The sequence below is a fragment of the Podarcis bocagei genome, assembly GCF_964188305.1.
Source record: "Podarcis bocagei genome assembly, chromosome: 1".
Taxonomy (NCBI): domain Eukaryota; kingdom Metazoa; phylum Chordata; class Lepidosauria; order Squamata; family Lacertidae; genus Podarcis; species Podarcis bocagei.
The window spans coordinates 48,971,348-48,992,529 of record NC_138125.1 but is presented as its reverse complement, the minus strand read 5'-3'; the positions used below and the strand labels follow the sequence as shown (position 1 = coordinate 48,992,529).

General features: G+C 43.5%; 1 protein-coding gene across 2 annotated transcripts in view; it reads left to right on the top strand.

The window, feature by feature from the left end:
- Nucleotides 1-20,376, top strand: part of SMOC1 (SPARC related modular calcium binding 1) — a 69,680-nt gene extending 49,304 nt beyond the window's left edge. For both annotated transcript variants that reach the window (XM_081186331.1, XM_081186332.1), the window contains exons 8-13: nucleotides 5,945-6,137; nucleotides 7,207-7,289; nucleotides 9,341-9,446; nucleotides 13,511-13,758; nucleotides 16,143-16,193; nucleotides 17,367-20,376. In XM_081186331.1, coding sequence (XP_081042457.1) covers nucleotides 5,945-6,137; nucleotides 7,207-7,289; nucleotides 9,341-9,446; nucleotides 13,511-13,758; nucleotides 16,143-16,193; nucleotides 17,367-17,383 — 698 coding nt within the window. In that variant the 3' untranslated portion in view covers nucleotides 17,384-20,376. The remainder of the gene's footprint in view (nucleotides 1-5,944; nucleotides 6,138-7,206; nucleotides 7,290-9,340; nucleotides 9,447-13,510; nucleotides 13,759-16,142; nucleotides 16,194-17,366) is intronic.
- The last annotated feature ends 806 nt before the right edge of the window (nucleotides 20,377-21,182 follow it).

The window sequence follows — 21,182 nt, the reverse complement described above, 5'->3', positions numbered from 1 at the left end:
CCAGGTCGGAGTCATCACTGAGAAGGCCCTGGCCCTGGTGGAGGATAAGCTGACTTCCTTAGGGCCTGGGACCTCTAAACTATGATTATTCATGGACCTTAAGGTCCTCTGCAGGGCATACCAGGAGAGGCAGTCCCGTAAATATGAGGGCCCTAAGCCACAAAGGACTTTAAAGGTCAAAGCCAGCACCTTAAACCTGACCCGATACTCCACCGGGAGCCAGTGCAACTGGTAAAGCACTGGGTGAATATGCTCCCATGGCAGGGACCCCGTGAGGAGCCTCGCTGCAGCATTCTGCAGCCGCTGGAGTTTCTGGGAGAGTTTCAAGGGCAGCCCCACATAGAGTGAATTACAGTAGTTAAGCCTGGAGGTGACTGTCACATGGATCACTGTGGCCAGATCAGGGCAGGAAAGGTAAGGGACCAACTGCTTAATGCGGCGTAGGTGGATTTTGCACTCAAGTGGTGAGACAAATGCATTGTCCCTGTTCTCCAAGACATTGGCCTTATTCCAGATGTTGTGGAGCTGAGCTCTGGAATGTAAAATAGGTTTGGGGGCTGAGCCCTGACTAATGCTAAGCTCTGTAATTTAGGTTTCAAATACATATTTCAGGTTATTATATTTAAGATGGTTTGAAGTTAAACTGGACACACACCTGGAGTTCAGAATAGTGAAGGGTGCCATCTGCGTTCTTTGCAGGCGAGTTCTACTAAGTGTATTTTGGAGAGTTTCCCACTGTATCAGTTTGTTCTCCATCTTGACTCCTCCTAATGGTTTATGAACCAATACTGCACATTTGCCATATGGTTCTGTATCTCTGCATTTCAAATAGGAGAACCACAGTGAAATTCACTAGCTGGTAAAGGCTAAAAGGTTATCTATCATGCTACTTCAGAGACCAAAAGCACTTGTAAACAAAATTTAGAAACAAAATTGTACTGTATTGTGTTTTACTGTAATTTTTCTTCTTGTGCTTTTTGTAGAGGTATAGAAAGCCCAAGACAAAGCATTTGGTCTTCTAGAAATTGTGGTTATGGAAGGGGTGGGAAAGTCTTCACTTATTTCTTTTTCAAAAGGGAAATACGCCAGTGATTGCTATCCGACCCTAGATGGTATGTCATGAGAAGTGCAGGTGTTCTTGTATAAAGAGAGTGGGGATAGAGAGGCACTTATGCATCTGCTCCTCCCAATGTTTGCTCAGCTGGTGTTGTGCTCCTAAATGGAAAGGGGAGTTTTTGCCCTTTCCTTACCTGCTGTTTCCATTACTTGCAGGCTTTTGTTTCGGGGGCTGGAGGGAGATGCCTCTTTCCCACACTGAAGACTTGTCAGTTACTGAATGTATTGCATGGCTTTTTGTTTCTTTGGTAGGGAAGGGGAAATTGTGTCATAAGGAACATAAAGCCTCCGATCTCTGCTGAGCGTTTGATCTGGGGATACAAATCTCCATTTTCAATGTCCCATCCGTAGCATTTCGTACTCAATGCGCTGTTGCCAGACGAGCCATTTTTGTGCCTTAGGTGGAAAATCTGTACAGTGCCACACAAAGTGGTAACATTTAATAATAAACTACATAAATAATAAAGGGAAATTTGTACGTTTATTTAAGATGACCCCATATCTACTTGTTGAGATGGGCTACCTCACCCTCTCTAATGTTGACAGTAATATTTCTCAAGACCTCTGGGTATAGGGTGGTATATTATTCAATAAATAATAAAAATAAAAATAATAAAACAAATCTGGGGTGATTCCTGATAGGTTTGGAGGATTTAGCTGGTATTGTTAGTGATCCTGTTAAAAGCTTTGTTGGCTTTAGAATGGTGAAGGCCTCTGGTGGTTGACTTGATTCTCCCTTCACCTGCTATGGAGAACCTATTTAGTACTAGGGAAGGATGAAACAGCCAATTTAGTTTATTTTCATTTCTCATTTTTTCAAACTTAAATTCAGTTCCTAACATTTCTGCAGTGATTTGCATTTTTTAAGTGCCTCACAAAAATTCAAGATTTTAGTGTGAATTTCTTGTAATATACACATCTTTGTATGCAGTTGTATACACATTTTTGCAAAATAGTTCCCCCTTATATAATGCATTTTGTGTGTTCCTTTCACTAATATATGCACACTTTACCTTAGTATATAATTCTGCTGCACTGATCTGTGGACTTCAGGAAATTCATTTGGAATTAAGTTCAGAGTGAAATTGCAATGGCTTTTATTCTACAAACGAGAACTTAAAAGCTAAACCAGACACCACTTTTTAAAAATGGACTTGCTCTGAACCATGTCCTTCCATTTCTTGTTCCAGGCAAAACTGGACCATCTTTCTAATAGTTGTCTGCATGATTGGCTTCGTGCCATACACTGCCATGAAAGCATCCATGGGGAAATATGATTGTATTCTTCAGACTGTTTGATCCTAGGTGACTTGTGTAAATCCATGCCTACAAATGAAATTACACATTTCCCCAAAAGATCTTAACAGGAAAAATGTCATTCACAAATAAGTCACACTTATTTATGCTCTACCTTGAGCTCTTATAAATTAGTTTGGAGTGTCAAAGGGATTAATCCAAAATATAGCTTAAATGTTTTGTGGGTCAGCAGCCCTGATTGAAAGGAGATTCCTAGCACTTGCCTCACTTCTCCCATTTCTTGTTGGAAGATGAAATCTAGAATTTTAATCTCCCCAAAGGACTCCCTCCCTCTTTCGCTTCTTGTAGCAGCAGCAGTAGGTTAGCAGCATTGCTGGCCTGCTTCCCTGATGACAGCAGAAGTTGGAGAATGTGACAGTCTTATTCTTTTAAAAATGGTCACAGCTTTATTATCTTGGCCAAGTTGTCACTCAGCACCTCCTTCCCCCACCCATTCATTATGCTGGACATTGTTCTTTTCCCTTAGCTCAGTCACTAATTTAACATAGAGAATGATTTATTTTCCGTTCTGTTTGTCTTTTTGATGACATTGACTCACTTTCCTAAACAGGTGTTTATAACTACTTTTTAAAAAGAGAATGCTGGTCTGGACCGTGGAAAGAAAGAATTTATGCATCATTTTTTTTCTCAGACAGATGTGGGGGAAACATATTTTCTCCCAAGCCGTTTAAGCAGGGGAAAAAATCAAATAAAATATGGCCCTTTCAGTTGTTCTGGAAGTACATGTGAGCAGGGAGAAAAACGCTTCTGAAAGCTAGGAAAAACATGGGGGAAATGAAGGAGAAAGAGGAAGCAAGGAATTCTAACGGGGTGCAAAAATGGGGAGGTGTTAAAGGTAAAGGTAAAGGGACTCCTGACCATTAGGTCTAGTCGTGGCCGACTCTGGGGTTGCGGTGCTTATCTCGCTTTATTGGCCGAGGGAGCCGGCGTACAGCTTCCAGGTCATGTGGCCAGCATGACTAAGCCGCTTCTGGCGAACCAGAGCAACGCACGGAAACGCCGTTTACCTTCCTGCCGGAGCAGTACCTATTTATCTACTTGCACTTTGACGTGCTTTCGAACTGCTAGGTTGGCAGGAGCTGGAACCAAGAAATGGGAGCTCACCCCGTCACGGGGATTCGAACCGCCGACCTGATCGGCAAGCCCTATGCTCTGTGGTTTAACCCACAGCGCCACCCGCGTCAGGTAGCATAAAAAGAGGTTCCCAGGCTGCAGATTACCCAGCTGTGCAATAAATGTTTAAGGGTAAACTCGAGTAGGATTCACATGTGAAGCTAGAATAGAAAATCTAGCACAGAGAAGCTGTCAACATGTCCCCAACACTCAATAGATAAAAAAAACCCCATTGCAATCTCCCCAGTCTATCACAACCATCTCCACTCCTTCTTCAGTCATCTGCTTATCCAGAGTTTGAGGACATGGTATGTCTTTCAGAACATAAGAAAAACCTGCTGGATCAGGTCATGGGCCCATCTAGTCCAGCATCTTGTTCTGGCCAACCAGGTTCCTTTGAGAAACCCATGAGCAGGACATTAGCACAAGATCACGTTCTCCTCCTGTGAGCCAGGAACAGATGCTCCATATTTTGAAGGATCGTAGTCAAGACTGCTTTGCTCCCTCACCTGATGCTGGTGTGAACTCTTGGACTCGACATTTTGCTTTGAATTCCTGCATTGCAGAACTTTGCAGAGTTAAGATGTAAATATGTCTGGAATGCCCTTCATTTCAGTGGAGCATTTTCCATTGCATAAAACAAATAAATGGAAAACTTGAGCAGACCATGAAGGGGATTATTTGGCTCCCCTTTCCCTGCATCTGAATAAATGAATGACCCGCCTCACCTTGACAGGAAAGGTGTAAATTGCTGTCAGGCAGAGAGCTTGAGTAATTTGGCAGCTTGTGATGTAATTGATTTGTGAGGATGCCCAGAGGCCTCTAACTGAATAACTCCTCTGTTTGTATACAGCACAGAAACAGTCACCTTAAAATAAAGAGTAAAGCCTGTCAGCAAAGCAAAGTTCCCTTAAATATCAGCTGAGGACTTAACTTTTCAGATTTTGTTTATTTTTTAAAATTACCCCTCCTCTCTACTCTATTTTGCAACCCTGATCAAGTTGCTCTCGTTATGCCAAGTTGTGCACGCGCGCGCGCACACACACACACACAGTTGTTGTTTAAAGGCATCATTTGTGGAGATTTTTCTGAGGTAACATTATTTTGTGTGTGTATGGGGTGGTCCATCTAGGCCAGGGATAGCCAAATTGATGCCCCCTGGATGTTGCGGGACTACACTCCCAACATCCTTGACAACTGGCCATGCTCACTGGGGCAGAGAGGAGTTCTAGTATAGTATCATTCACTGTCTATCAGTAATCTAGGCAGTGGTTTCAAAATCTATGGAGAAATCTATACTACACATCTCCCATGGTATCCCTATGTCTTAGGCTGTGTATGCACTAAAGCTTTTGTTAAGGGTGGCTTGGAATCGTAACTCTGTGAGGGTTAAAGAATGTATTTTGAAGATGTTTAAAATGATAGCATGCTCATAGCCTTACAGAATCATTTTGCATGGGATTCTGGGTTGCATTCTTGGGAGCGCTTACAAAGCATCAGCCAGGACTGTCAAACTGTGATGTTGTAGTGTCTGGAAACTGGCTGTACCTTTGAACATAGTCAACACTCCTCCCCTACGGCTGTGTGTTCCACCAGCAAGAATGGTGAAAAAGCTTAAGGGAGGACCTCTTGATAAGATTCTCAGGAACTGCAACATTCCATGGAACACAGGTTAACACTGCTGGATTGAGAGATGTTCTAGCAACTGCAGCTGTTGGTATCTTATCTCCCTTAAGTAAAGGTAAAGGTAAAGTGGCCCCTGACCATTAGGTCCAGTTGTGTCCGACTCTGGGGTTGCGGCGCTCACCTCGCTTTATTGGCCGAGGGAGCTGGCGTACAACTTCCGGGTCATGTGGCCAGCATGACTAAGCCGCTTCTGGCGAACCAGAGCAGCGCACAGAAACGCCGTTTACCTTCCCGCCGGAGCAGTACCTATTTATCTACTTGCACTTTGACATGCTTTCGAACTGCTAGGTTGGCAGGAGCAGGGACTGAGCAGCGGAAGCTCACCCCGTCACAGGGATTTGAACCGCCGACCTTCTGATTGGCAGGTCCTAGGCTCTGTGGTTTAGCCCACAGCGCCACCAATGTCCCTTATCTCCCTTAACTATCAAGCACTAAAAAACAAAACAAAACGAAAACCCCACACAAACCTGATCACTGGCTAAAGATTATCCGGCAAAGTAATGGCTCATAAAAACCTGAACCACAGTGGTGACTTTTGTGACAGCATCTTAGGCCTCTGGCTGTAGGATCATATTGCAAGTCATGTTTGAAGAAGGTAAATAGGGCTTAATTCCTTTATTTATGGGGTTTCCTAAATTACCAAGTTGGGAACAGGAGGTGGGGCTTCATCATATGCCCTGGATAGTGACCCTCCCTTTCTTTTCTTTTCCAGAGAAAGTTAACTCATGTGACCACGAGAGGCAAAGTGCTCTTGAAGAGGCCAGGCAGAACCCTCGTGAGGGGATTGTTATCCCTGAATGTGCCCCTGGAGGACTGTACAAGCCAGTGCAGTGTCACCAGTCCACAGGATATTGCTGGTGTGTTCTGGTAGACACTGGCCGACCTCTGCCTGGTACTTCCACCCGGTAAGAATACCTCCTTTTGAATTACATGTTAGAAAATAAAATAAACTGTGGCCTGGGGGTCAAGGAGCCACCACTTTAGGGTTCAGGACGTACACTCAATATACACTTTCTTTCTCATCTGCATTCTTGTTAGTGAATAGCATAGTTGGACCCAGAGGACAGAGGATTTATTGCCATTTCTCCTAGAGGAAAGCCATGGTCATGGCATATTAAATGTCAAAGAGAGGCAAATTTAAAATTAAATAATATTTTCTATGTCAGAAATGCTGGTGCATTTCTTTTCTGCACATTAAACTGGCTTAAACCCCAGACAGATGGAAAACTAAGACAAATGTATTTTAATATGATTCTGCATATTTTATTAAAGCTCCTCATTTTCTTTGCTGCTCCCTCCCTTGATATGTTAACCTGTCCTCACTTGCCTCTCTCTCCCACAGTCATTGCACTTGTTCCTTCAGGGCAAGCTGTCCCCACCTGTTCCTGTAGAACCTTGGGAAACAGGCAAAGAAAACAGTGTGATGATGAGCTAGTGCAAATACTATAGACACAAAAATATTAATATGTTACCAATGCCTTAAGTGTAAAAACAAGCCAACAAAAAAAGGCATGCGTGAGACAGGTGTGTTTAGTTCTGAATTCTGGTTTGCTCAGGTTTCTGGGAGAGTTGTGGGGTGGTTTTGGGGACAGTGTGCCATGTCTGCTAGGTGATCTCCTTACATCCTTTGAACTTTCCAGGACTGGCCCTGGGAGTGGGGTAGGAGGTCAAGATGAGTAGAATTAAGCCCAAAGGAGAGAATCCTGTTCTTGCAACAACCAGTCCCATTATTTTGCTCTTTCTACCTCCCCCGCCCCAATACTCCTGTGTCCAGTTTCTCTGATCCATTCCCTTCCACTAGCTCCAGGTATATAAAGTCGGCAAATAAATGCCATGGGGCACAACGTTCACACCTGCGTCTTGCGCTGCTCCTGCTCCAGCTAACACTTGTTCACGGGGCGGGGCAAAGAGTGGGAGAACTCCTGAAGTCCATCCCTTAAGGACGTCTTCTTTTTATATCTCTTTGGTCTCTAGATACGAGACCCCCGTGTGTGAAAGTGATGCCAGATCGAAGAGCCCAGAAACGGATGACCCTTTCAAAGACAGAGAACTTCCAGGTCAGAGTGGAGAAGAATTCTGTTTGTTCTACTCCCACCTCACTTGCTTATGGCAGCATTAAAAGCTAAGATAAATAAGATAATGAGAATTATAAAATCGCAGATCTGTAGCGATGGAAAGGACCCAAAGGGCCATCTGGTTCAGCCCCCTGCAATGCAGGATTCACAGCTAAAGAATCCCAGACAGATAACCTAAGAGAGAACCTCTTCTTAAAAACCTGCAATGAAGGAGAGTCCACCACCTTCCAAGGTGGTCCGCTCCACTGTCAAACAGCTATTGCTGTCAGAAAGTTCTTCCTAATGTTTAGTCCAGTGTTTCCCAAACGTTTTTTGGGCAACGGCACACCTGTTTACCGGAAAAAAATCTCGCGGCACACCACCATTAAAGCCCCGCCCCGTGACGTCAGCGCGCAGCGTCACGCCGGGAGGGACGCACAAAAGTGAAAGTTTTTTCCCTCCCCCTTGCCGGGGTGGGAGGAGGCAGCAGAGCGAGGGACTGAGGGATGGCGGCAGCTGAGGCGGCGGCGGCTGTTGTGGTGGTGGCGGCGATAGCGGGCAGAGGAGGGGGCGGCGGCGGGGCTTGAGGAGCCGTCGCCGGGAGTTGCTGCTGCTGCTGTTGCTGCTGCTGCCCGGACATGCCGGCCTCCTCCTCCTCCGCTGTCTCGCGCTCCTCCCTTTTGCGCGCGCTGCCCCGCCGCTCGGCACCACCACCGCGGAGCCGCCCCCGGCTCGACGCGGATCCTCGCCGCCGCCGCCTCTCGCCGCCCGACTCACCCGCCTCCCTCCCACGGCACACCAGCCGATGTCTCACGGCACACTAGTGTGCCGCGGAACACCGGTTGGGAAACACTGGTTTAGTCAGATGGCTCAGAGTCCTCTAGGGACAGTTAGCAAGTGGACCTCTGAGTTGAGCTTTGTCTTGGGTTTTTATCTGTGCTCATCTTTCATTAAATATTGCTACACTCCCAGAAGATAATCGTAGGAAATTTCATCATCATATGTTTACTTGTATGCCACTGTCTCCCAAAGTGACTTGCAATATATCAAATGAGCAGTAATTATAGTAGTTCACAAGGCGTATTAGAAACCATTTGAAACAACCAGAATAAGAATAAGACCAAAAAAACCAAATCCCTGAAAAGTTAAGAGAAGAAATTACCCCTCCATGTAAAGTCTGAAATAAATATATGCTTTGAATGTGGGAAGTAATCCTACTCCACCTCTGGCTTTTCACTTACTTCCCATCATTTCTGTTGGGCTCCATGTTCCTCAGAGTAATTCTTCTACAAACTTTGGTACAAAAATGGTGGAGGCCAGAAGAATGTGGCTGGCTGGTTACTCAAACATGCCCTTCTGCACATGTGTGGCTACTAGTTTTTTTATACTAGTTTACTGATGATTTATGAGCTGCTGGAGGTAATTTTAATTATTTTTAAATCTTGTAGCGTCTGGTGATATTTATTTATAAATCTGAACCTTGCATTTTAATCCTTTATGGATTTCCACATCACCAGGAACTGTATTTGTGTGGATCCAGTTGTGCTACTGTATTTTAAATGAAAGTAAACAAACATCCACACTGTGATTTAAAACATCCATGTGAACTGAAATCCACGTTAATCTCTGATATTGCTATCTTGGTGAGTATGTGTGCTTGAGTTCCTGTGTCCTCATCGCCTCCTTTACCTTTTCCCTTTGCTGCATTTCCTATTGTGTCGGGAGGACTTTTTGTTTGCTCATTTACACTGATTTCTATGCAGAACTTGCTGTATGCATTTGTTCAACCATTCTTCCGTCTTGGCCTTGTTGACTTTGGGAGCAGCACCATAGAATGCATATATGACAGAAAACTAAAATGTGGGTCACATTTGGAAGGGGGTGGGTGGGCAGGTGTGATTTAGGCTGCCTGCAAAAATGCAAGACACAGCAGTCATTAGAACTGCACCCAGACAAAATTTGACAACTCCATACAGCATAGACATGGCCTTGGGAAGAAGAAGAACCTGTTCTGACTACCATTTGTTCAAAGGAAGCTTGTATTCCCTTTGCAGGCTGCCCAGAAGGGAAGAAAGTAGAATTTATTACAAGTTTACTGGATGCTCTCACCACAGACATGGTACAGGCCATTAACTCAGCAGCACCTGCTGGAGGCGGAAGGTGAGTTTGGGAGGCATTCAAGTTGAACTGAAACAGGAGAACCAAAGATGTCTCTGGTCTTAAAGGAGACTATTTCATTTGAATAATACACTAGGGAAATTCAAGTTCTGGACTCGGTCATAAGTAGGGATGGGGAAGAATTTGATTCAGTTTGCATTTGAAGGTGTATGTACCTGATTTGTCGTTTTTGAAACAATATGCAAACCGAGAAACAGCCGTTCTTTGAAATTCACCCTTCTCCGAATTTTGCAATGAATATGCATCTATGAATCAGTCTGCCTAAGTCTTGTGCATTTCCCATTGGTTTCGTAACAGTGCACATTATCATATTTTAGAAAAGTGCAGTGGGCAAAGTAATATGATCTTCAGTTTCCGAAGCAGATATTTTTGAGAGTGTTATTTCATATCTTATTTACTGAATTTTAATGGCTTTTGTAAAGGATATCTTAATTTGGCATTTTTGCCTTGTTAATCGTATTAGTGGTTGAATGTCTGTGAACTGGATGTTCTGCAGTCTGCTGGTATGTTCAACATGCAATGCAAATATAAATGCAGATGATAATTTTTTAAAAAAACACATTTTCCTTGGATTTAAGACTAATATGAGCCAAAAACCTCTGTAGGAGGAGGTATGCGTACCCTTTTCTAAGCCAGAAGTGGCTTGCTTTCAGATTTAAGTAATTTTGTTGTATCAAATACAGTGAGTCAGAGGTGAAGAAGACTCCAGAGAGTATTTGGCATCCTTAATAGTTTGTGTTTCAGTCTTTGTGCCATTGTAAGCAGCACTCTTTAAAATAAAGGAGGCAAAGTTAGTTTGCTGGAGAACCTAGGCAAATGTAAATAGAAAAATCTGTGATTTCTTAAAAGCCCTTACCATGCCAATAACTGATTTTCATGAAGTAGTGTTTGCAGAAAATAACTTTTAAGCAGTACCTGATCTCAGATGAACTCACCAGAGGAAAACTGCATCCTGGTTTTTAGGAAAAAAGGAAGGACAAACTACATTCTGAGTGTAGGAAAAGTACGCTAAAAGGGGCAGGGGAACAGCAGCTTTTTTAAGATCCCAGGGTTTCTCATTGCCTGGTGTTCAAACAACTCATTGACTGAAAACACTGACAGGAGAGAGCAGCCAGAAATTTAACGATTGCATTTTCCTTCATAACCTGCTTTCTAGTAGGGCTAGAAACTTACTGTTAAAATAAAATGCAATCTCAGGCACCTCAGGGCGTGTCACTAACCAGACTCTATCTCTGCATATAGGAGACAACATGCTTGAGACAAAGCTTCTGAAGTTGTGATCGATATGAGGGGTTTTTTTAGCCCTTCAGCATTTCAGGGATTGCTAGGCTTCCATCACACATTCCCAGTTACTTACATGGTTTACATTACAGTCGTACATACCTTGGATCCCGAACACCCTGGAACTCGGACGTTTTGGCTCCCGAATGCCACAAACCCGGAAGTGATTGTCCCAGTTTGTGAACGTTCTTTTGGAACCCAAATGTCCGACGGGGCTTCCGCAGCTTCTGATTGGCTGCAGGAGCTTTCTGCAGCGAATCAGAAGCCACAATTTGGTTTCCAATGTTTTGGATCAAATGGACTTCCGGAACGGATTCCGTCAACTTCAAAGGTATCTTGATTTGTTTCTGTGGGAACTGGGTGGCATGGTCAGATGGAAGGTATCAGTCAAGTCACAGCTTTACAGCATTTATTTGCTATTTTGCTTGTATGCCAGCCTTTGGGGGGAGAGCATGAGGTGACAAACTGAGGCAGATTGTAAGGTTGTGATTTTAAACCTTGCTCGTGACTATAGAGAGGTGGGTGTTTGAGATGGGTGCTTGTTTGGATTCACAAATGTGTTGCAAATGAACGACACAACTATTTTGAGAAGCAGTAATATGCTGCTTGTCATGGCTGAGAAGAACCAATGTGCTGGTTGTGTCCTCCTCCTCATTTGCTAAGGAGCATAATATAGTGCCCTGATGTTAAACTCAGATAAATCTAGCAGGAGACAGAATAGTATGTGGTGTTCATTAGTGGGCTTTGTTTCTGAGTGAGGTCAGCGGTTCCACTGTTCTGTCACTCGAATTCCTCACTTTCTATCGTGAACAACTGTTTTCATCTTGATAGCAGGGCCAGAAACTGCCAGCCCACAGAGGGCCTTAGCAAATGTTTTCAATTTTCTACAGATGTTCACTCAGCAATTTGCTGTCCTTTTGAAACCCTGTGAGGCAATTTGTACCTGCAATACCATACCACATGTTTTCAGATGAATTTATTGTGCAGATGCTTTTACATATGTCCAACTTTACTATTATTTTTATTTAATTACTGCAAGGGGAGAATTCTGATTGTGGGAAGATGACAATACTTAAGATTTCCACTGCATTATAGAATGTTCAAAGTGCTTCACATTGATTATCTCAGAGGTTTAGGCTATACCAGATGAATGAATTCAAGCATTTCAACTCAAAGGGGCTAGGAAGTAAAAAACAAAACAAAACACCGCAGCAGAAGCAGCACAACATCACATGGTATCTAAAAAGCACATTCAAGCATGCAAATAAATTTACTTACCTTTTAAATGGCTCAAGACCGCAATACCTCAAGGGGCCGCCTCTCTGCATATGAACCAGCCCAGACCCTGCAATCACTATCTGAGCCCCTTCTTTGTGTGTCTTCTCCACTAGAGATCCTGAGGGTGGCAACATGAGAGCGAGCCTTTTCAGCAGTGGCTTTCCACATGTGGAATGCTCTTCCCTGGGAGACTCGCCTGGCACCTTCATTGCATATCCTTAGGCACCAGGCAAAACCCTTCCTCTTCTCCCAGGCCTTTGCTTTGTACATGTTGTGGCAGGACTCCATTGAAAGAGGAAGAACTGCTGATGCCCTGTCTAGTTTGACCCTTAGCTTAATAACCATTCTAAGCCTATTGATGGATTAACAGGCGATAGCTCTGTCTTGCAGTGCACCTTTACAGATGGTTTTATTCCTTCATTTTGTAGGTGGATAAAATGTGGCTCACCATTAGATCCACTATAAGACCTCATAGTGGAAATTGTAGTCCATAACATGGCTGTGTGCTTGTGTGCATCTATACGTGTTTGTGGTGTTACCACAGCAAAAGGGAGAAACAGCCTTATGTTTGCCAACCCCCTTTTCCCTTAAAAAGCTGACCTAGGTAAACATGTTTTTGTTGGTCAGGTTAACCTGGGTGTGTGGAGGAGGGGAGAGGTGATCTCATTTCCTCCTGCATCTACATCTAAGGAGCTTTCTTCAAACTATCTGTGTGCAGCATTAGCAGAACTGTTGACTTTGTTCTGATGTGGTCAAGCAAAGTAGGCTCTTGAGACTTTCTACGCTATTCCTTATTTTGTTGTAAGTCTTAGGGGGCTTTTTGGTGTGTGGTGGAGCAGAAGGCAAACTATCTTTTTGAACAAATTTACTGCCCCTTTTCTGCAAGACTTGCAGTTTTGGAAGATCTTTCATGTGGTTCAAGTTTAGTGAGAGATGGTGGCATGTAGGGAAACAGTAACCTACGAAGTGGCTAACTGTGTTCTCTTACAGGTTTTTTCCTTTCCTGATGGTTTTGGCTGAGAGTGAGGCAACACACACTTTAAACAATAGATCTAAGCATCACTAAAACAAGTACCTTCTAAGCCAGGTGTATGTTGTGGATCTGCTTCACCACCAAGAGCAGAATTTTACAAAGAGAAATTTAAATAAGCAATATTCCTTGTTTATTACATTAATGCTCTAGTACACTAATTTTCTGCTTGAATTTCCCCATGTGTTAGATATTATAAACAAGCCCTTCCCTTCCATCTGATAGAAGAGATTGCTAGAAGTCCCCTTAATGATTTCTAAAAAAAACCAAAAGCACAGCTTTTCCTAATAACCATTTGCTATTGCTAGACTTAAGCAAACAAAATAGGACTCCATCAGAACTTTTGTCAAGAGTCTGCTCTGCCTGAGAGAGAGAGAGAGAGAGAGAGAGAGAGAGAGAGTATTGAAAAATTGGGGGTTGCGTTTCCTGTGAGCCTTCCTTCTCCTCTTGTTTCCAGGTTCTCTGAGCCTGATCCCAGCCACACGTTGGAAGAGCGGGTAGTCCATTGGTATTTCAGCCAGCTGGACAACAATAACAGCAATGACATCAACAAGAGGGAGATGAAGCCCTTCAAGCGCTATGTCAAGAAGAAAGCCAAGCCCAAGAAATGTACGCGGCGCTTCATTGACTACTGTGACCTCAACAAGGACAAGTCCATCTCACTACAAGAACTGAAAGGTTGCCTGGGCGTTGGGAAGGAAGGAGGTGGGTAACACTTTTGTCATACCTAAAGGACACAGGTGGGGAAGCTCAGGCTTGGCAGGGTGGTAATGTGTCTGACCATCAAGATTTTCTCCAGCCAAACCCTCTCTCCAGCCCTACTTTGAGTGCTTTTGCCTGGCAAGAATGTTTGCCTGGATGCAGGATAGAGTTCTGTGTGTAGAAACCAGTTTATTGTATAAAAGTAATATTTGCATGCATTATTCTGCCCACTTTTACCTCAGCTGTCGCTGGCATGTGGCCCCCAGAAGGTTGCACAGAAGGGAATGTGGCCCCCAGGCTGTCAAAGGTTCCTCACCCCTGCGGTAGCACTTGAACAAACCAGTCTGCTTTAGGAAGCAGCCTAAAGTTTAGCACCCTCTGGTGGCCATTGCCAAAGATGTCAGTTTGCAAAAAGAAACATGAAATCATGTTTCTGAGCTTCAAAGTTGCCCAGATGTGTTCAGTTTATATTTCCATGGACACTAAAAGAAGTACCTTTTATAACCAGGAGAAGGCACTTTTGCTCCTAGCAAATTTATACCTGAAATCACTCGCATCTTTAGCAAGAGGTGGTTATCTTGAAAACCGGCATTCTCAAGCTTTTTTGGACAAATCATCATTCTATAAAATGACACTTTTTGGTGGTGGTCTGAAACATTGCACATGGCAGATTGGTTTGCACATGGCAGATTTATTTTTCCCAAGTCTACTTCATCAGATGTTTGGAAGCTGTGGCTGGATGGTTACGTGGGAGCCGGTTGAAGCTAAATCCTTCGAAGACAGAGGTCCTGTGGCTGGGACGGGGCGATATGGGATTGGGGGGGCAACTCCCATCTCTTGCGGGGGTGCAATTAGTGCCAGCACCGTCCGTTAAGAGTTTGGGTGTAATCTTCGACACCTCCCTTTCCATGGAGGCGCAGATTGCAGCTATAACAAAGGCGGCATTTTTCCATCTCCGCCAAGCTAAGCAGTTGGCTCCTTACCTCTCTCGCCCTGACCTAGCCACTGTGATCCACGCGACGGTCACCTCCAGACTGGATTATTGTAACTCGCTCTACGTAGGGCTGCCCTTGAGACTGACCCAGAAACTCCAGCGGGTGCAGAATGCTGCAGCGAGACTCCTTACGAGGTCTTCGCTGCGAGATCACATTCACCCGGTGCTATACCAGCTGCACTGGCTCCCGGTGGAGTACAGGATCAGGTTTAAGGTGCTGGTTTTAACCTTTAAAGCCCTATACGGCCTAGGACCCTCGTACCTACGGGACCGCCTCTCCTGGTATGCCCCACAGAGAAACCTACGGTCTTCAAATAAAAACATCTTGAAGGTCCCAGGCCTCAGAGAGGTTAGGCTGGCCTCAACTAGAGCCAGGGCTTTTTCGGCTGTGGCTCCGATCTGGTGGAACGCTCTGTCACAAGAGACCAGGGCCTTGCGGGACTTGACATCTTTCCGCAGGGCCTGCAAGACAGAGCTGTTCCACCAGGCCTTTGGCTAGGGCACAGCCTGACTCCCTCCCTCGGCAATCTTCGCAGAGCTCTGGCCCAATGGTCGCCAGTGGCTTGAATTAATTAATTTTTATAATGAATGATTTTAGAATGTTGTTTATGTTGTATTTTTGTACTGTTTTATTGTTGTTAGCCGCCCTGAGCCCGGCTTCGGCTGGGGAGGGCGGGATATAAATAAAATTTATTATTATTATTATTATTATCACTACTTCTTGAAAATACAGGCTACTCTGACTCAGCCAAAATACCTTTGCTCTATTTTTTTTAAAAAAATGATATTTATTAAAATTTTACAGACAATAAGAAGTTACAAAATTAAAAATAGAGCATAAAAAAGCGTAACAATAATAAAAGAAAAAGAAATACAAAAATACAAAGACAAAATACATAAAAAGTAAAAAAGAAAGTTAAAAAGAACTCAACATTTTCATGTCTTATATTTCATTTACTTGTTTCCTGACCTCCTCACACACCCCTTTTTTGTATTCCAGTTCACATGGTTAGTTCAGCAAATCCTTACCCTCTATCATTTATCTTTACTTATTATCTTAATCTATTTTAACTATATATTTCCAGCCATTGTCAATCCATATTTACATATTCTTGTTAATCTTTTTACCAATACCGCTTATTTTCAATCCAACATCCCTTCAACATTCATTAATTTTACAGTATTTCTGCAAGTAATCTTTAAATTTCTTCCAGTCTACTTCCACCAAAATACCTTTGCTGTAGAGGGATGTGACCTTTACACTTTCTGCTTTACTTCTTCCTTGCGGGCCTTCAGTCATCATCACTGGTAGATCAGCCTTGCTACTTTCTTAAATCTGCAGTCTTTATTATACATGAAAAAATTCACTGGACAAAGGATTTATATTTTGCAGGGAGCGTTGGAAGTTTTCCCCATGGAAAAAGACACGGTGTTAACCCTTTCAGTGAGTACTTCTGTAATTCCTTCCCCTTCCTCCTGATCTGAGTCACTCTTGATCAGCTGTGTGTTTTGGTGTTCTCCCCCCCACCCCCAATCCTGCCTAAACCTACTGCTAGCCATTGCCTGGCCCAACTATAATGGAAAGGAGCTAGTCCTGTGGATATTACTGATTAAGCAGGCAAGAGGGTGCTTCCATATGACAAGCTGTATTGATCGCTGGGATAGCTCTTGTCAGTATTTATTTATTGAACTTCATTTAAAACACTTGGATGCTACCTTTCCACATCTCTAGGTATCTCAAGGGGAAATAAAATTAAGACAACAATGAAATTCAATAAATGTGCCTAAGACAGTATATATTAATATGCACAGGAGAGAGGGCTCCTGGAGAAGCAAAACACAAAATAACCCACCTAGCCCAATGTCGCCTAAAATAAAAATGATTGGCAACCTTTCTGAAAGAGGGCACTCATTCAGAGCCTGGCTCTCACCCTTTGACTGCAACTACTACTGAGTGGAGTAGTCCTTGAGATAGAAGCAGCATAGTTTTTTTATTAGCTGCACCTTCTGAGTTGGTTTTAAGGGCAAGCCCAGGTAAAGTCCTTTACACTACTTGGCGCTTAGCCATACTTCTGTTTGTCCCATGTTTTATAGGCATGGGGTCCGAGAAGTGTTGCGGGTTTTCCTGGGGAAAGCCATGGGACAAAAGAAAAACCTCTTGGAACTGTGCCTAGAAATCACAGGGCAAGAGGAAGTGTGGGTGAGAGCCCTCAGTCCTCATGGCTGCATATAGTGAGGTTTCTGCTGTCTGAAAAAGGGACAAAGCTTTTGCAACAGGTATAGCCAGTAAAATATGCTCCTTACTAATGAGTTTGGTGTATACTAGTGGTTGTTACCAAATTGGTATGTGCAATAGGAGAGATATCCCCACCCCAGCAATTCATCTGTTTAAATCTGCATTAAACCCCAAGGTGTGCAGAAGGGAGGGAGGGAGAAAGAAAGAGAAGCCCTATTTTTTGTAGCCTTACTGCGTATTGCATTTCCAGGTATTATTAGTTTGTTTCACAGGGGAAATCTGTTCATTACTTACTAAAAATTTAATTGGAGATTTCACAATTTTGTTTCTTCCCTCCCTCAAACTGTTGCTGTTTCCCGCTCCATCTCTCCCCAACTTTAGTCGGACGTCTTGTCTAAGAGCCGATGGAAAAGCATGAACCAGATGGAAGGAAGGACGAACCGGACACATCGCCATTTGAAAACACTCAGGTGGAACTGGCAACATCCAATGTAGCAGAAGTGGCCACCACAACATTTGCACTTTTGGAAAAAAAAAATAACGAAGAGGGGTGGAAGTTGGTCTACTTATTATGCCATTTTATATAGTACTTTAGAGAAGAAGAAAGAGTAAACAAAGAAAAAAGAAAGATAAAGAAAACTGAACAGCTACTGATGAGTTAAATGTTAGGGATTTGCTTGGACTTGAAGAATGATGTTTAATATACTGTATATAAATGTAAATTGTACAGTTGTCTTGTGCTGGCCGTAGTGTGACTATTTGGTTTCTGCCTATGACTTTTTTGAAGCTGGTTTAGATTAAAGGGGTACAGAGGACTCTGGAATCCAGGGATGCATTGGTTTCTGCAACCAATCAAAATTCACCTTTTTTTTTGCACGAGCATCATCATGATTCAAATAAGTCAACAGTGTTGGTGGCTCACACATTACTTGAACACTGTGTGTGCATGTGTGCACGCTCGCATACGCATCCATACACAAACACAAATGCAGAAAATGGGACTAGTCAGCAGTAGTCCCACTCAGAGTAGTTTCTCCCTCTGGAGCATCTGAGGGCTAATTTTGTACAGCTCAACTATGATCTCTCAACCAGCCAGTGCTCAAGGCCAAGACTGCCTTAGCTACAGCAGTACGACAGTTTCATGTGCTTTCAGGGTTTGCTCCGATATTTTGTGTTATGGGGTTTAAAGCTAATTGCTGCATTGGCATGAGAATAGCTTTCCCCACCCCATGCTAAATCTTATTCCTGCTGGACTAGCTGCAAGCAACCTCCTAATTTTGTTTGGGTCTTGGATGAATGTTGATAAAAGCACATGTCTCCCACACTTTTGCAGAAGAAAGTGGCGTGGGGAAGTAAAAGGCTCTCCTGTCAATATAAAATGGAGCAGGAGGCGACAAAACTGTTCTTAAAAGATAGCATGTGTGTGCTAGCAGTATTTGTGGTGTCCTTGTTCCCGTACGCTTGCAGGGTCTTTGTGCTTAACATCTCACTGTTGAGAAATGAGGGCTCTGAGTGCTATAGGTGTGCTTCCACCTTTTCTGTTGGAAGTTGTCCTGCAAACTTGATTGCCTTGGGTTCCTCTGCTTGCACCGTGATTTGTGAATCCATATAAATGCTCCTCAAGAGCAGTGTGGCAATGCATCTCCATGTTTTAGCAGTGGGCTGTTGCAAGCTGAAATACTTGAACATCATTGGAAAATGGCTGCTTTTCAAGCAAGTCACAATGGTGGATTTACAGGACAGTGCCTTGCCCTCCCCCCCCCTTTAAATATTTTGGCTTCAGTTAAGGTATAGATAGTTGAGTCTCAGTTACCATAGAGGATGCTCAAGCTGAGGAATATCATGCTTTTTGGGGTTTTTTTTCTTTTCCATTTTTGCTCATGCATTTCATGCATGGCCACTTTTCTTTGAAACTTTCTGGAGAACATTCAGCCACACTTTTATTGGAAGTAGCCGAGTCATAAGCTCATCTTAAGCTGATGCAAGATAGTGTGTAAGGACTGTTTTATTTAGTGGGATTTTTTAAAATGTCTGTTTTGATTGGAATTGGTAGCAGAGCAATCAGAAGTCTGTAGTAATAGTTCAGACTCTGAAATAAACCCCATTAGAAAACACCAGGGGTCATGTTCTACTGTTGAGAAGCAGCCCTGCACCGTCTTTCTCAGATAGTTGTTCCATCATGGTGTCTGTTTTGGCAACCCTCAATATGTCACTTGACAGGAACATACGAAGCTTGTTGGTCCTGGCTCCTTAAATGTTCAGCAGAAGCGAAGCAAGGTTGTAAAAATAGTAACACGGTTCTTTGGATTCTGAATCTTAGTGGACTTCTCTGTGGGTAAAAGATTTAAACTGGCCAGAAAAGTTTAGATGCTTCTCTTTGAAAAGCTGTGCCAAATTGTTTCGCAAGTATATTTTTAATGTGAATCTTTGTCTCATGGAACAGCAGCACCCACTGCTGGCTTCTCTTGCATGTCACATACAATGTATGTGCCTTCCCCCTCTCCAAGCTCCTCTCTGAATATTCCCCTCTTCTTTTGTAAACTGATCGTATTGTGTATGTGTATTGTGTTACTTGGTTTTATTATACAGTGTAAAAAAGTCTTATGTGGCCCACTTGACCCTGTTGTAGGAATGAAGAACAACTTGTAAAGAACTTTCTGTAAGCGTTCTTTCTTTTCACATGCTGCCTCCCCCCTCCTCCCTCACCCAACAGCAATAGCACAGACACTGCTGTAAATTCTTCTGTGACTCACTAGCTCACCTTGTCAAAATGGCCATTGCTTGTTCATCTGGAGAGGCAGCTTTCACCCCACCCCAGCAATACAACTTTTCAGTTTTATTTCTCACACAGGGCTTACATCATCTGATCCATAGTCTCGCTAGTTGAGCATCTTGTCCACAAGGGCCAAATAACCTCTTGTTGGAAACTTTAACAGCAGCACATAGTCCTAGTTGTTCTTTCCTTGTCTGCCCTTTTGATGTGTTACAGATACACTAATCTTGGGGATGTTTGCCCTGAGCAGAAGGACGTAGAGTGGTAACTCAGGTTAAGAACTTAATTTGTTCTGAAGGTCTGTTCTTAACCTGAAACTGTTCTTAACCTGAGACACCACTTTAGCTAATGGAGCCTCCCGCTGCTGCTGCGCGATTTCTGTTCTCACCCTGAAGCAAAGTTCTTAACCCGAGGTACTATTTCTGGGTTAGCGGCTGTAACCTGAAGCGGCTGTAACCCGAGGTACCACTGTAATAACAGTCTTGCAGAATTAGCCCAAGACTCATTTAGCCTAGACTTCCATTGCCACTGTCTAGCTAGATGCTTCTGGGTGTACTCATGAGCCTGTGCATAAGGGAGTGATGGCCTCCCCTTTTTGGTTGTCTTGGCCATCTATTAATAAACTAAGGATATTTCTGTTTATCAGTGTCTTGACATTTTTGTCTTAAGACTGTAAATTCACCTTCTTTCCATGTCTGGCTACATTCAACGGAAAGACATCTAGTCCAACCCCTTCAATGCAGGAATCTCGGCCAAAGCATCCATGACAGATGGCCATCCAACCTCTGCTTAGAAACCTCCAAGGAAGGACCGTCCACAACCTCCTGAGGGAGTCCGTTCCACTGTCAAACCAAAAGTGTTGCTTTTGAATGGTAATGGACAAGGCTAGCCATTTTGGGAGTTTTCATATTTCATACCTTTTCCGCTCTTTATTTTCCTGGCTGGTAAATTGCCACTGGATAATTTTTGTTTGTTTTTCATCCCGGTCCATGGCAAGTCAAAAGCATTGATATTTTGATCCTTACTGCTTCTCACCACCCTTCTGCTTCCATTCTGACGACTCCTTCAAATATCGTTTTTTCTTGCCTGGAAAAATGTGAACACCCACAGGCACTCATGTTTGAAAATTGAGTGAGTCAGTTGTAGGCATAATACATGTGAGATAGCCATAGTCTTCTAAGCTACTTATGAGGCCTGCCATCAAAACCGTTGCTTCACACAGCATGCTGCTCTTGGGCTGATCACCCCATGGATTGGACAATGGCCCCCAGTGTGGACCCCTTTGGGCTGTTGGTCTTCAGGGATTCTGCATTTCTAATTAAGCAATGGTCGGAGCTAATAAAAATGTACGTAATGACACAGTTGCGAACTTGACTGTTCTACAGCAAGGCTGGTCAGACTTGTGGGATGTGCTTTGTTTCTCA